This window comes from Euprymna scolopes, chromosome 26 (genome assembly GCF_053919585.1).
Source record: "Euprymna scolopes isolate OS-2025 chromosome 26, ASM5391958v1, whole genome shotgun sequence".
Lineage (NCBI taxonomy): Eukaryota > Metazoa > Mollusca > Cephalopoda > Sepiida > Sepiolidae > Euprymna > Euprymna scolopes.
Genome location: NC_136507.1, coordinates 105,514,910 through 105,531,249, shown reverse-complemented (window position 1 = coordinate 105,531,249; position 16,340 = coordinate 105,514,910). Strand labels below are relative to the sequence as shown.

Sequence of the window (16,340 nt, the reverse complement as noted above, 5' to 3'; positions counted from 1 at the left end):
TCCCTGCCTTTGCTACGTCATTGACTTCATTTATTTTAAATCCAGCTATATATAGGCATAGGCAATGGAAATTTGACCTGAATTCATTCTTAATATTATGAAACGGGACAAAAAAAAGGATAAAATAAAATAAAATGAATTAAAATCACTAAATACAGAATGTTTTATGGAATCGCTCCAGCCAAGATGATGTAAGGAGCTAAAAATACGACTACATGGAGCTAAAAATATTGCTACATGGATCTAAAAATATTACTACATGGAGCTAAAGAATACTACTACATGGAGCTAAAAATATTACTACAAGCAGCTAAAAATACTACTGCATTGAGCTAGAAAATTCCACTACATGGAGCTAAAAATACTACTACATGGAGCGACAAATACTACTACGTGGAGCTAAAAATACTATTACATGGAGCTAAAAATGTTACTACATGGAGCTAAAAATGCTACTACATCGAGCTAAAACTGCTAGCACAACGAGCTAAAATACTACTACATGGAACTAAAAAATAAAAATACTACTACATGGAAGTAACAAAATACTACTACATGGAACTAAAAATATTATTGCATGAAACTAAAAAATACTATTACATGGAGTTAAAAATACTATTACATAGAGCTAAAAATACTACTTCATGGAGCTAAAAGATACTGCTACAACGAGCTAAAATATTATTACATAGAGCTTAAAATACTACTACATGGAACTAAAAATATTACTACATGGAGTTAAAAAATACTACTACATGAATCTAAAAAATACTAATACATGGAGCTAAAATACTACTGCATGAAACTAAAAACACTACTACATTGAGCTTAAAATACTATTAGATCGTCCTAAAATATACTACTACATGGAGCTAAAAATACTGCTATATGGAGCTAAAAAATACTACTACATGGGGCTTAAAAATACTATTACTTCGAGCTCAAAATACTACTACATGGAGCTAAAAATACTACTACATAAAACTAAACATACTACTACATCGAGCTAAAAATACTACTGTAACAGAGCGCCTATGTAAATATCAGCAGCAAGTGAAGGGTGGATGGCAAGCGATTGTATTAGCAGCAGGAGTAGCTTTTGAACACGTATGCAAATTGGCAAGTGTGATTGGGCTTACGTCTGAAGAAAAAGAAAGAAAACGACACCATGTGGTCGAGGAGAAACAAAGTCGGCATTGAAGGAGATGAATGTGTAAAGTGAAGGCGAGAATGGGCTGGCTGTGGTCAGTGTGCGGTCGGAAGAAAGAGGAAAACTACCAGTTAAATGGACGTGTGGCAACAAGAGACTTTTTAAATGCTGTCAGGAGAGTAACACTTTTGTTTAAAAAGAAAAAATGGCGACCCGGATTTATTTATTTACTTTGTTTGTTTGTCCCTGCGACATTACACTACTACAAGAAGCTAAAATATACTTCTTTAAGATCAAAAACTTGCCGACGTTAAGTGTCAGATGGAATAGATTATGATTCAGAAAACAGCAATTCTTCCCTCTTTGTCAGAAATATCGCTCATGAAATGTGAGAATTAAAGAACAAAATAAAGGAAACGGAAGTTACGAGGTTGTCGAAAATAAACGCAATATCCAATTTTCTACTCTTGATTAAAATCGCCCCCCCCCCCTAAAAAAAAGCGTTCGATATGCCATAAATCAGACAAACGAAACATAACTGAGTAAATGTGTAAAAATGCTGAATGGTTGAAATTCAGTCGGAAATATGAAACTATTTTCTTTAGAATCAAATCAGAAACGATTTTTTTTAATGTTTTTATCTTTTAATGTTAATGTTATCTTTTTATTCAGGAAACACTTAAAACCCCATTTAAAAACTGCTTATCTGTTTTTCCTGCGAGAAATGAGTTAGTAAAAGTTTCTTGTCTTTTGCAAATAAAAAAATAAAAGAATACAAGACTTAAATTTAAACGTGACAGAAGAATAGAATTGCTATCTCAAACTTAAGCGTGACAGACCAATAAAATTATTTTTTACACTTAAGCGTAACAAACCAATAAATTAATTTGTTAAACTTAAGTGTGACAAATCAATAAAATTAATACAGTAGAACCCCGGGATACGGCACTAAAAATTAGTAACAAAATACAGTACAGTATATAATACACTTGTATATAATTAAATAACATTATAAATAACACCGTACGGCGGGGTAAATACCGTAACCAGGGGCTGGAAAATATCGTATTCTACATCGTAACCTTAAAACGTATCCTAGGGCCACTGTATCCCGGGGTTCTATTGTATTTCAAACTTAAGCGGGAGAAACCGATAAAATTAATATTTTAGACTTAAGTACAATAGACTAATAGAATTTATTTTTTACACTTAAGCGTGACACACCATTAAATATTTATTTTGCTCTAAAGTGTGACAGATTAATAAATTAGTTTTTACACTTCAGCGTGACACGCCATTAAACAATGTTTTTACACTTAAGCGTGACACGCCATTAAACACTGTTTTTACACTTAAGCGTGACACGCCATTAAATAATTTTTTGTACTTAAGTGTGACAGACCAATAAATCATTTTTAAACTTAAGTGTGATAGACCGATAAAGTTAATGTTTCAAACTTAAGCATGATAGATTAAAATGAATTTCATAAATCTAGACAGTTGGTCAGAGAGAAAGCTACAATTTTTAAGGTGGTGGATCATCGCTAGATTGATTAATGATTCAATGATTTTAGTGAAAAGCAGGGAGAGACTTATCGGGCGATGATTTTAAGGGTCAGTTCTTTCGCCAGTGGATTTTGACTGAATGACGTAGGAGGTGTCTTCAATAAGTTTCCAAACTTTTTTGGTAAAGGCATTTAAAATTGTAGACTCTTGAAAATTCAGTATGTTATTGCTATACATCTTATGAGATGACTGACCAATTTTTATGATTTCAGGTTCAAATGACCAGTTACACCAGGAATTGGAATACACCCTACTAAAGCCTGATTGTCACAGCTGGTGAATTTCAAAAATGCAATCTGGATGTGAAGACACTTTAGAAGAACGATATGCAATAAAATTATGTTTTAGACTTGGAAAAAATGCCACGGAAACGTATGGAATGCTTCAGACTGCTTTTGGACTATCCTGCATGAATTGCGCATCAGTTTTTGTGTGGCATAAGAAATTCAAGAAAAGCAGAGTCAGTTCTTTCTTTCTAGTATCACAGAAGCAATTTTTCATCTATCAAGGAAGAAAGATTCTGTCATTTGTTAAACAGTTTGGAAATAATAAAGACCGAGCGTTTGTTGATAGCAAAAATAAGAGCAGACTACCAACAACGTGTCAACAAGACTACACTTTGACTTTGATTTTGACTTTGACTTTGGCATATAAATGTTTGAGGTCCAAGTTTTGGACCTGTTCATCGTTCCAAGGGAAAAATTTCCTAGACAACTTTATGGCATGCGTGGCACAGAAACCCAGGAATTTGCACTTCCATTTAGGAGGATGGACAATATAAACTCGGCAGCAATCTCTAATGGGCGTCAAGTCTGCTTTTGAATGCGTTTATCGTTTGTGCTTGTCCAACTGCATCTGTGAGATTATTCCATGTGTTGACAATCCTCTGTGAGAAGATCCCTTTGCGGACATCTAGCCTACAGTGTTTTTTTACGATTTTGAGGCTGTTTCCCCTGGTTGCACTATTTTTGGCGATCTGAAAAGACGGCTTTCTTGTATCATAGATCCCATGGATGTACTTGTCAAGATCGATCATGTCACCACGATTTCTCCGATGCTCAAGAGTGGGCAGTGTCAGGGTTCTCAATCTTTCAGAATATGGCTTGTCCTTCAGTGATGCCAGCAGCTTGGTTGCTCGGCGCTGTACGTCTTCCAGATCACTGCATAAGGTCTTATGGTGCGGCTGCCAGACAGAGTGGCAATACTCCAAGATAGGACGCACAAGGCTCTTGTAGCGTTAAGCACCCAGCTTTTGTATCTCTGGGTTTGAAATGGTTTTAGATCTTAACTTAGCGATATTCTTATAATAACTTTTTGATATTTAGTTGGGGGGGGGGGGGGTTACGGCATATCAACCCTTTATATTTTATACCGAATACAGTGATTTTGGAAAAAAAAAACTTTTATGCTTCAAGTTCTTTATATCTTCAAATATTTATTTATGATGTTTGGTTTATTTGTTTTGTTTTATGGCATATCAACCCTTTTCCGGTCATCTAATGCCGAATATAGTGATTTGGGGGGGGGGGAACAATTGTTATGCTTCAAATATGTATTCATGTTGTTCCTGTTGACAGCACAATGGCGGCTGCTTAGAATGGCGAAAAGAATTGTTTGACTGTAACGCCATACCTTTCAGTTGTTGCTACTGAAGTTTCTAACAGTAAACCTACACATATAGTTGTACATGCATAAACACACACACACATCAATATATATATATATATATATATATATATATATATATATATATTAACAATACACACAGCCGATGCTATTTTAATGCCATTGTACATAATCGGAGCTGCTGCCGTTTCCTTCGGTGAACACCACACACATACATGCACATACCTACATCAATGTACGTAGTAAACAATTTTCTATTTCTGAAGATAATGACATGCGCCTTGGTGTTTCAGCAGATAGTCTTTTGGCATCATCGAGTGGGGTCCTCAATCCCTATTCAGGAATACCAGCCTCTGCCGACTGTGTACAGAAAGGAGGATGGTGTACTGGGTCTGCGACCTTTTGGCGCTGCTTTCTGCATCACCTCCTGTCCTCGAACATCAGGTTTCTATTCTCCTCTCCCTATTCCCTGCTGTATAGCACTTCACCAGGCGCCACGGTCCTCTGCCAGCTGCTCCCAGCTGCCCTGGTTGATGCCCGTCAGTTTCAGGTTGCGTTTGTATATGTCCTTGTAACGGAGAGCCGGGCGACATTTGTTGCTAGCTCGCCATACAATGTACATACATGCAAAGAAACTATCTACCAACAAATGGATAAGCCGAACATGCGGGATCCCCCTCCACGAGTAAAAAATGTACTTTCACCAGGACTAATGTTTGTGTAAATTCTTTTTTTTTAATCTAAGGCGTGCTTATTAAGAAAATTGCAAAAAAAATGAACGAGTGAATATACCTCCTATGGGGACAGCCAGAGTTATCCCGGAAAATCTGTTCTGGCGAAAAATTTACTTTTACCATGACTAATGTTTGTGCAACATTTTTTTTTTTTTTAAATCCAAGGCGTGGTTATTGTGGAAAGTGCAAACAAACGAATTACAAATTTCCAATACTAACATACTGTACACGCAATAAACCTTATCCCCGAGTGGCTTCCGGGCCTTGATAAGTGGTGACTACCTTGTAAGAAAAAAATTACAAAGTCCAATCCTTCCTTTATTGAGGGACCCAAAAACAAATCAAGTTGTTTTGTTTTATTTCTTTTTTTTTTTAATAAATAAATAGTTTATTTTAAAAATTCTTACCTGGCTTTGTTTGTTTTGAATTAAAGACAAAACTTCCTCAGTCAAATAATAATCTTTAGATCGCGCATCCGTGAAGACGTATATGAAGGAATGGGGTAAACATTCTTCTAACGCTCTTTTGATGGCCCCAATGCTCATCTCGGGACAGTCTCCACCACCCTGAGGATAAAGTTCTCGCAGTTCGTTCTGAAATTTATCTGGATCTGTTGTTGAAACGACAGGACCCACATCTGAAAAATGAAACAAACAAAAAGTTTTTATTTCTGTGTTAAATGGAGAAAGGAAAAGAATGTCTTAAAGATATGGAGTTGTGATTGGTTGACTACAGAACAATGATTGGTCGATCAAGAAAAATACAAAGCAGTGATTGGTCGATCAAGAAAAATACAAAGCAGTGATTGGTCGATCAAGAAAAATACAGAGCAGTGATTGGTCGAGCGAGAAAGATACAAAGCAGTGATTGGTCGAGCGAGAAAGATACAGAGCAGTGATTGGTCGAGCGAGAAAGATACAAAGCAGTGATTGGTAAATCAAGAAAGATACAAAGCAGTGATTGGTCGAGCGAGAAAGATACAAAGCAGTGATTGGTCGAGCGAGAAAGATACAAAGCAATGCAGCCTCCCAACAGAGATTAGAGAATTCCTGTAATGATTTGGTCCCCGTTGATGGCAGTGTAATGCTGGTTTTGTGCAGTTCTAGGAGGTCCACTTTCTCAGGCGTTTCCTTCTCTCTTTGAGAAGGGGTACGTTTATCGCTAATGGCCGTAGGCGCCCTTGCTGAGGAATGCCGACCGCACTGCTCAGTCACTTTTTGTAGGTCAGTGTGCCTCTCCCCAATCCCACTTTTTGACCCCAGTGTCATAATTCTTGTAGTGGGAGGGCATTAAATACCTTTAGTAGAGCGAGAAAAAACAGACCAGTGATTGGTTGAGTATATTTCAATACAGTTATCTTGTCGATATGTTTATAGTTCCTGGTTTCTATAGCCAGACGTATTTCTATCCATACATAATGTTTTTATTCTAAGATGCGCAAGTTCTTTTCACTTAGTGAATTTGAATTTCATTATATTTTATACATATGTTCGGCAACAAACAAAAATATTATATTTTGTTTTTTAATTAAAGTAAGGAACAAGTTCTAATCAATTGTGACGTCACTAAAGAGTTGTTATAATAAATAGAAATAACTTATAATCAAAATTATGGTAAGAAAAAACAATTCTTGCTGTAAATGTCTTACAAGAATGAATCAGAGATTGGAGCTCATTCGAGAACCTTCTATGGAAATAATGATAGTAAAAGTGAGAGAAAGAGAGAGAGAGAGAGAGAGAGAGAGAGAGAGAGAGAGAGTTGCAACGTCTCTTCTGTAAGAAAGCGGTTTTGTACTTTGTCAAGCAGGAAAGGTATCCGAGTAAAACCTCCTCAGGCAGGTAAGAGTCAAAAGTATCAGATTCTTATATAGGTAGATAATTACCAGGTACTTTCTGGAGCGATAGAATGATGCAACCATTTTTTTCCTGTGACCTTAGCAATAGAGTGGATATGTAATGTTATTAGGCAGCATGTGGATTTTAAACCCAGGTCGTCTGTAGACAGATTCGAAGTCAAAAGAACAAAGAATTTAGGAAAGAAATTAGCAAAGCGGACAAAATTCCTTGTCCATGACGTCACTAGGTCGAACTTCGAGAAAGCTGTGAGGGTTAATTTTTTTTTCTTTTTACATGGGGGTCACCACTTATCAAGGCCCGGAGGCCACTCAGGGATAAGGGTTATTGCGTATACAGTAATCAATAAGATAGTATTGTAGTAATCATTAGTATTGGAGATTTGATAGAGTGTCTTACTTAAGGGGGCGGTTTGTCAGGAGTTTGTTTATGTTGGACTTGAAGACGTCCAAGTTGTAGTCAGGTGGAAAACAGGCAAACGGAAGAGAGTTCCACAATCGTGCACTTCTGGGAAAGAAGCTCTGCTCATGGAATCTACGTTTGGATTTAGGCACAGATAAAGAGTGGGGAAAATTATTGACAGTAGTTTCAGCCAGACGGGTGTTTCTCATGAAAGATTGGCGAGGGGGGACGAGAGATTGGAGCTCAGACGAGCACTTGCCATGGAAATAACGATAAAACAAAGACAGGCTCGCAACGTCCCTTCTGTGGGAGAAAGGCTACAGGGAAGAGAAAAGGGCATCCCCACCAAACCACGAAGTCTATTTTGTACTCTGTCAGGGCAGGATAGGCTGTTTTTAGCAGCTCCTGCTCAGATGTGGTAGCAGTACTCCATAAGTTCTTGATGAATGGAGGGATTCATGGAGAAGAAAAGAGAAAGAGAAGAGAAAGAGAGAGGGGGGGAGCCGGTGTACCTCAACTGCGCAGGTCCGAGACATGTTTGTCCATTTGTAAGTCATTTTAACTTAGAAATAAGTATTCTTTTTATGACCGAATAAAAAAAATGCCTGGCTCATTCTTTACAAAAGGAAAGGAACCGAACAGACAATCTGAGTTGTCTCCTTACACGCGACACGTACATTAAACAGTTAATTGATAAAGATCGCGGCCATAGAAGAATATTCTAAAAAAAAAATAAAAATAAAAAAAAACTTAGATATTAAAATTAGTTCTTTGTTGTTTTCGTTAAATATTTTTAATTTATGCTATCTAGAAAACCTAAACAATATCAAAAACGCCTTCAGCGACTTCATCATTGCCAGAACGCAAGATTTTTACGTTACTGGCATAAATACACTTGTTTTGCGTTGGCAAAAGTGTGTTCATTTTAATTGTGCTATTTCGATCAATAATTTTTTGTTTTAGCCGAGATATGTTTATCTTAATTTAAAAGTTAAAAACCGCAAGAACTTTCTTGTCAACATGATATATGAATAAAACTGTAAATATATGTATGTGTGTGTTTATGTGTGTGAAAATATTTAACCGATAAACTCTTAAACTATTGGTCACATAACACTAAAATTAACAGGAAATAGTAATCATACACTAAGAATGGTTTATAATGAGTAAAATCTTTGTTTGGATGAATAACTCGTACAGAAATATGTCGACAAGTAGAAATGCAAAATGTCTATTTCAACTTACCGACATATTTATATTAGTTTTAAGCATGCGCAAATTCAATCATAGCTACACATAGTTTAATTTTAAATATTTCTTATCTACATGTCGATAGTTCAAACGGTAGGAAACGCGGCTGGGAGCGTTAAATGTTTTGGTTTCGATTCTAGCTGATAGTACCCAAGTCTTTTGACATCTGCAATCAGTATGATATATATATATATATATATATATATATATATATATATATATATATATATATATATATATATATGAATAAAAATATATTTAAGCGTATTTTACGTACCGATAGTTATTATTAAAAATTTTTGTTTTTTTACATTTTCACCCCAAACAAGGCACATTACCACTTTGATGTAGGGGCTACTATCAGGGACCTAGCTACAGGGGTACTATGTAGGGAGTTGGGCAGCAAGATCTCTGTTTCCGTTACACTTGAACTTCTGCATGTCAGTACAGTTGGGGAAGCAGAGACCCGGAAGGGAATTTCAAAGTCTAGCAGTTCTGAGGCAAAAACTACTGGAGTAGAAAGCTCTCTTACATCTAGGGATCTCTACTGTGTAGGGGTGGGATTTAGCCGCTTGTCCAGGTTTGTCGGGAATATTTACGTCGAGGAGGGGGGTACAAGTGCTTGCAGTGTGGCCATTTTGTTTTGCTCGGCTTATTTCACATTTTTACGTTCGATTCTCTCAATTTGACATGCATAATACTAACTGGATTTTAATGGAAACGATTCCTTATTTAGTAATTTATAACGAAAACAACAACATCAAACTATTTTTAATGCTTAAAGAGATTTTTTTGTGTGTTTATTAAACATTATCCAGGTTTGATTCAGATGAAAACGCTCCAGATATCCATCATCCATTGTAAATCAGAAGTGTCATTTTCACAACATTTCGGTTGATGTAACCTCCGATCTTCTTCAGGTGTATCTTGTCAGACTCGGGAATGTTTCTGTCGAACTCACAAATGCTTCTGTCGAACTCGGGAAATTGGACGGAATTTAAAACGGAACCCTTTATTTACTTCACGGGAGAAGCATGCTTTTGTGCCATCAGCTTGCAACCTCTTTCGCACAGAAGATACGTTGCAAGCCTGTCTCTGCTCTATCGTTATTTTTTATGGCAGGTACTCGACTGAACTCCAATCTATAGTCTCCCCCTTGCCAAACTTTCACAAAAACATTCAACTAGCTACAAACACTATAAACGATTTCTCCCACTCTCTATCTGTGCCTAAATCTAAGCACAGATTCCATGAATAAAACTTCTTTCCTAGAACTATGGAACACTGTTCCGCTGTCCTGCTTCTCAGTTGAATACAACATAGTAGCCTTCAAATCCAACATAAACAAGTTCTTGTTGAGCCGTCCCCATAAATAATCAAATTCTACTTAACTTGCACCATTAACAATTGCTACACTACTACCTTACATTCATTAAGCCTTATCCTCGAGTGGCCTTTGGGCCTTAATAAGTGGTGACTCTCAAGGGGAAAAAAGGTCCTAAGTAAATCGCAATTGTATTTTTTCAGTCATTTACATTATGAATTGAACCTTCAACCTGCAGGAAAATATAACTTTTACAATTGATTTTCCCAATTGATAATCACAGCGTCACAGGTCTTGCAGAAAGTTCGAGTAAGAATTTTGAGAACCTTAAACCTATTTTTTATTTTTAGTCACTATTTATTATTACTATATATATATATATATATATATATATATATATATATATATATATATATATATATATATATATATACACACTATTTATTGTTGTTATTATTATTATATATATACATTTATGTGTGTGTGTGTGTGCGTGTGTGTGTGTGTGGACCTCTATCCAGTTATGGCTGACGGAACGAGAGCATGCTACCCCCGTGAAGTAAATAAAGAGTTTCGTTCGAAATTCTGTCTAAATTTCCGAGTTGGACAGAAATATTCCAGAGTTCAACAAGATACCCCTGAAGAAGGTCGGAGGTTAGATTGACCGAAACGTTCTTACATTGTGAATACGAGACGTGTACAAAAAGCCACGCTCTCAGAACAAACTATCACGTTTCTGAATTTTTGAGATGAGGATTGTATATTCGTAGTATTTGGATTCTTCGGACTATTGTTCTCATCTTGAGTGTGATCACACTCAAGATGAAAACAATAGTCCGAAGAATCCAAATACTACGAATATACAATCCTCATCTCAAAAATTCAGAAACGTGATAGTTTGTTCTGAGAGCGTAGCTTTCTGTACACGTCTCGTATTCCCAATGTAAGAATAGTATTTCCTTTGCAAATGCATTTTGCTTCCTTTCTTTTTTTGAATCTTGTCTAATTAGCAGTGAATGCATTTACAGGTTAATGAGTACATCGTTTAGCCTGCACCCGACATCCTTTCTCAGGTGCGAGATATTTCGCAAAGAGTTTCTAATTGATGTTATTACGAATACCGTTTGCAAAGCACTTGTAATCAGATTATATTATCACTTTTAATTAACGCTGCTGCCAAAGCGGCACCATTACCGCTGATATTTTTACTTAGTCTTGTTCTAGTTGAAATATTACACACACGATGACGATCGTATTTGAGCCTAAAGCTTTAGAAGATTGGCTTCATGGTGATAACCAAATGCTTTGGTTTGTTTGTTTTATAGCACATCAACACTTTTAGCTTATGTAATAGTTGCGTCTGTTTCACAACATATCAAACGATATTAGTTTATTTAATGTCTGTCAGCCCCTTTAAGAAACTCATTTCTTATCGTTGAGCACTTTCACTTGAAATAAAAAGTCGGTCAATTTAGCTCCTATGTGCAGATCATCATATAATGATTAGATCACTATGACAGACGGGAAAAAACTTTTTTTTTTTAAATAAATGTTTAAATTTAAACAGTATTTCTCGCGGTTAACGGTGGCCGCATGGAGTAGGTCCTTGCTATGAAGCCAGAGTTGGCTTTTGTTGCCGGGTTCGGATCTATCGACCGGTGTTAATCATGACATCCTGCACTGATAATTCCGGAAAGGATGAAACACTAGTGTCTGTAGGTATTTAATAATGATTATAGTAAATAATTATATATATATATATATATATATATATATATATATATATATATATATATATATATATATATATATATAAAATGAACTCATTTTTCCTCTCTGATTTTGACCTTAATATGGTTAAAAATCAAGACATTTCATGCAAATGTAATATCCACAAACTGCAGCACAATATCTGAGGTGTGTTATAGTCCTATTACCTATCCAATTCCTCGATAATCGTAGATTCTATATTCTATCTGCTGAAAGTTCACGGCCGAAATCGGTTAAGATCAATGGAAGTGGTAAAATCTTTTCTCTCTAATAAATTCCTCCTTCGCCCGCCATCACTTAACACCGTTGCAGGATCGTCCACAAGAGACAGTTACGAAGGAACACCGGTTTGGGGTTTCTTTACTTCGTAGTTGCTTAAAAAAACTGGAATGGAATTTTAATTCTACTGGGTGAAACGCACAATGGAGTTAACCGAATCGAAGGGTTATTTATGCCACTTTTTTTTCGCTTCATTTCGGTTTGTAGTTGATTAAAAAAACTGGAATCGACTGGGTGAAATGAACCATGGAGTTAACTGAATCAAAGGGTTATTTATGCCATTTTTTTTTCGATTTTCGTTGTGTTTTTTTTGTTTGTTTTTTTTTCCGAACACGTCCATCATTTTTTTCCCTGATTTACGCTTTCTGTTTTTCCAATTTCTTTTTTAAAGAAGTTTTACGTTTGTTCGCTGTTTTTGGGCTAGGAGGGTTGATTTTGCCGATTTTTAAAGAAGTTTAACACTATTTTTATTTTTATTTTTATATTTATTTTTATTTTTATTTTTATTTTTATTTTTATTTTTATATTTATTTTTATATCTAAACATTTATTTATTTATTCTTTACTTTACCCTCCCTTACAAACACACCTCCAAAAAAAAAACAAAAAAAAACGGGCAACGCCGGGTACCCCTGCTAGTATATATATAAAGAATAATTATCATTTAATTATAATTATCAAACACCTTTAAAAATACTTAAGCCTCGGCACTATAAACTCAGAGGCAGTCTAGTAGCGTTTCCTATCGTTCGAACACTATGGATTGTCTAATGTCCGCACTCAAATTGATTGTTTATTAATTCTTAATTCCCTTCATTCCCGTCACAATTGTTTAGTGGCCCGGATGTAGATGCTTAGCAAACGGAGTAAAAAATGGCTTTATGGCAGGATTCCAATCTCCCGATCAGCAGAAATTGCCATCCTACACTGATGATTGCATAATAATGAAGCACTAGCACGTGTAGGTATAAAAGAATAGTAATTATATATAAACGAACAATAATCAAAACTGTTTGAAGATGTCTACATTGAATTTAAAGGCTACCATGTTGTATTCAACCAGGAAGCAGGACAGTAGAACAGCGTTCCACAGGTGAGCAGTTCTAGGAAAAAAGCTTTGTTCACGGAATCTGCGTTTAGATTTAGGCACGAGTGAGAGTAATCGTTTATAGTGGTTGTAGCTATTCGAATGTTTTTATGAAAGTTTTTCAAGGGGGGGGGACCATAGATTGGAGTTCAGTCGATCGCTCTACCTGCCATGAAAATAACAGGATATTAATATATCATATGCATATATATGAGGAGTGTTTAATCAGTAATGCTTCTGACTCACTTCCAGTTGTCTGATCCAGCTAAAATTTTGCATGTGCAATGATTTATATCTCTATGGATTATGTGGCAAATTACAGCTTTGAACTAATAGTGGTTTCTGATTTATAAGTGTTTGAATGGAGTTAGGTGTGAAATGGATGCTGTTGAGTGTCGTGCAGTGATCAAGCTTTTGTATTTGAAAGGAGAATTTTGATGAAATGAAGGAAACGTATGGTTATTTTTGTGCCACCATATGACCTTGTAAAATGCTAGAATTGGGAATTCAAATATGGCTGGAAATCTGTGGAAACAACTCCCAGACCTGGTCGCCCTTCCTTCGGCCATTTCTGAAACATCTATCAATCAAGTTGAGGCTGCCATTTTGGAAGATCAACATCTGACTATTTTTTTAAATAGCTCGAGATTAATACAAGGTTGGCGGAAGCTATCATTCATAACCATTTCCATATGACTAAGGTGTCTGTCAGATGGATTCCCAGATTGCTGACATCTTTCCAGAAGTGAGAATGTGTTGAGTGCTCAAGGATAAATTTGGAGATGTGCCAAAAAAGATGAGTTTCTGGCGAAAGAACTGACCCATTAAATTATTACCCCATTAGCCTTCTCCTGCTTTTCGCCAAAATATTTGAGTCCTTAGTTAATCAACCTCTAGTCAATCACCTTACAGCTGCTAAACTCCTGACCGACAATCAATATGGCTTTAGGCAAGCCCGTTTTACAGCAGATATCCTAACTGTAATCTCTGAACGTATATACCGTTCACTGGACAAAACAGGAGAGGGTAGAGCGGTAGCCCGCAATATATCTAAGGCTTTTGACAGGGTATGGCACGATGGTCTTCCAAGGAAAATTAGATCATATGATATCACTGGAAGAATACATGATGGAATTAGATACTTCTTAAGTAAGAGAAAAATCCAAGTTGTCCTCGACGGTTGTACATCTAAACAATATGACATAAATGCGGGAATACCTCAGGGGTCTATCCTTGGACCTTTATTATTCCTGATATTCATAAATGACCTCCCTGATAAAATTGTTTATGAGATGGGTATATTTGCTGATGACACCACTCTCTATAACAGGCACGAGGGGAAAACAAATGAACACATATCTAAGGAAATGGCAGAGACACTAGAGGATGACCTCCAATTTGTAGTGGAATGTGGACAAAAATGGATGGTCGCATTTAATGCTGCCAAGACTAAGCTTGTTTCCTTCAATAACTACAAGAAACCTTCACTACCACCAATAGCGATGGCCAAGAACATATTACCCAAAAGTACTTCCTTTAAACTCCTCAGCCTAACGTTTATAGGGAACATGAACTGGAATAGATACATTGAGAGCATTGCCAAGGATGCTGCAAAAAAGGTGGGCTCTCTCTACCGTGCTAGAAAACTGCATATGCCTGAAAGTATCCTGTACCTCTTTAAGGCCACCATTCGCCCATATACTGTTTTCACATTTGGGCTGGTGCATCTGCTGCTTGTCAGGGTTCAAAAGAGAGTCACCAACCTGATAGACTGTCATCTAAACTTCAGCCTCTGTCCCACTGATGAAACGTTGCATCCCTCTGCCTGTTCTACAAATACTTTAATGGTGAATGCTTTGACGAACTACAAACACTTGTACCCCCTCAACGTGAATACCCCTAACAAACCCGATAAGCAGCTAAATCGAACCCCTTTACAGTAGAGATCCCTAGGTGTAAGAAATCCTTCTACTCCAATAGTTTCTTTCCCAGAACTGCTGGGCTTTGGAACTCTCTTCCGGGATTCTGCTTTCCCAACTGTACTTACTGACACGCAGAAGTTCAAGTGTAATGTGAACAAACATCTTGCTTCCCATCTCCTTTCATAATACCCCTGCAACTTATGTCCCCGATAGTAGCCCCCTACTTCAAAGTGGCACTGTGCCTTGTTTGGGGGGGGGGTTGAATAATAAAAAAATATATATAGTGTGAAACCATAGGTCTATCTCTGAGATCCAGGACGAAAACCCAGTTAATGTAGTGAAAACACTTGGACTCACCACCTCTAAAATAGAGAAGTGTTCTGAAACCAAGGTAGAGTAGTGAGGAAAAATTTCTTGAAAAAGGGCACCACAATCCACAAAGAGTCTAATATGCTTCACATTTGCAAAAATTTAAAGAAGCTATCAAAATCAAAGGAGATGGGGCAAAATCAGCCAAATAATACTACTCCAAAGGGTAGCGGAACATCACTACTGTCAAAGGAAAAGTAAAGCGCCTCCTGTGGGAGACCCTTGGGCAAGGTCGGGAACCCACTCCCCCCCCCGATCAGGGTAACGTGAGGTCATGGAGAATAGGTGACTGATGTAATACGGAAGCCAACTATACAATACATATATAGTAGTTGAGTAAAATATTTACGATTGATCAAACACTTTTCAACTAACTTTGCTAAAATATATATATAGTAATCTGCGAGCACATGTTTCGTGGTACTACTGCTAGTCAGTGTAGCTTGATTGTTCGAGGATTCAAACCTCAGACCATATGTGCTACAGTCGAGAGCGTTAACCGTTACACCACAAGATTCTAGATGACTTTACGTGTTATTTTTATCGCTGTTAAACTTATGTTGATGTTCTCGACTATAGTACATATAGTTTGAGATTCGAATCTTAGGACAGCCAAGCTACGCTGACGAGCGGTAGTACCGCGAAACACGTGTTCGTAGATTACTGGTACACATGCTGTAACATAATACATAAATAAATAAATAAATAATATTTGCGTATTTGTTTACGTCCAAAAAATGTAAGGAAAAATATTTTCTTAGATTTCCAATGTTGGAGACGCTAATAACCGTATTATCATCTAAAAAAATCAACAAAAAAATCAACGTGTGTGTGTATATATATATATATATATATATATATATATATATATATATATATATATAATATAAAGCTGAATGTGTGTGTGTGTGTGTGTGTGTGTGTGTGTGTGTGTGTGTGTGTGTGTGTGTGTGTGTGTGTGGTCACGAATAGGCTCCTGTACGGTTGACTATTTTAAAAGACTGATT

General features: G+C 36.5%; 1 protein-coding gene across 1 annotated transcript in view; it reads right to left on the bottom strand.

Moving 5' to 3' along the window:
* Positions 1-16,340, bottom strand: part of LOC145247850 (von Willebrand factor A domain-containing protein 7-like) — a 167,128-nt gene that overhangs the window by 64,325 nt on the left and 86,463 nt on the right. The window contains exon 2 of the mRNA XM_080109472.1: positions 5,484-5,713. Within this exon, the coding sequence (XP_079965598.1) occupies positions 5,484-5,713 (230 nt within the window). The remainder of the gene's footprint in view (positions 1-5,483; positions 5,714-16,340) is intronic.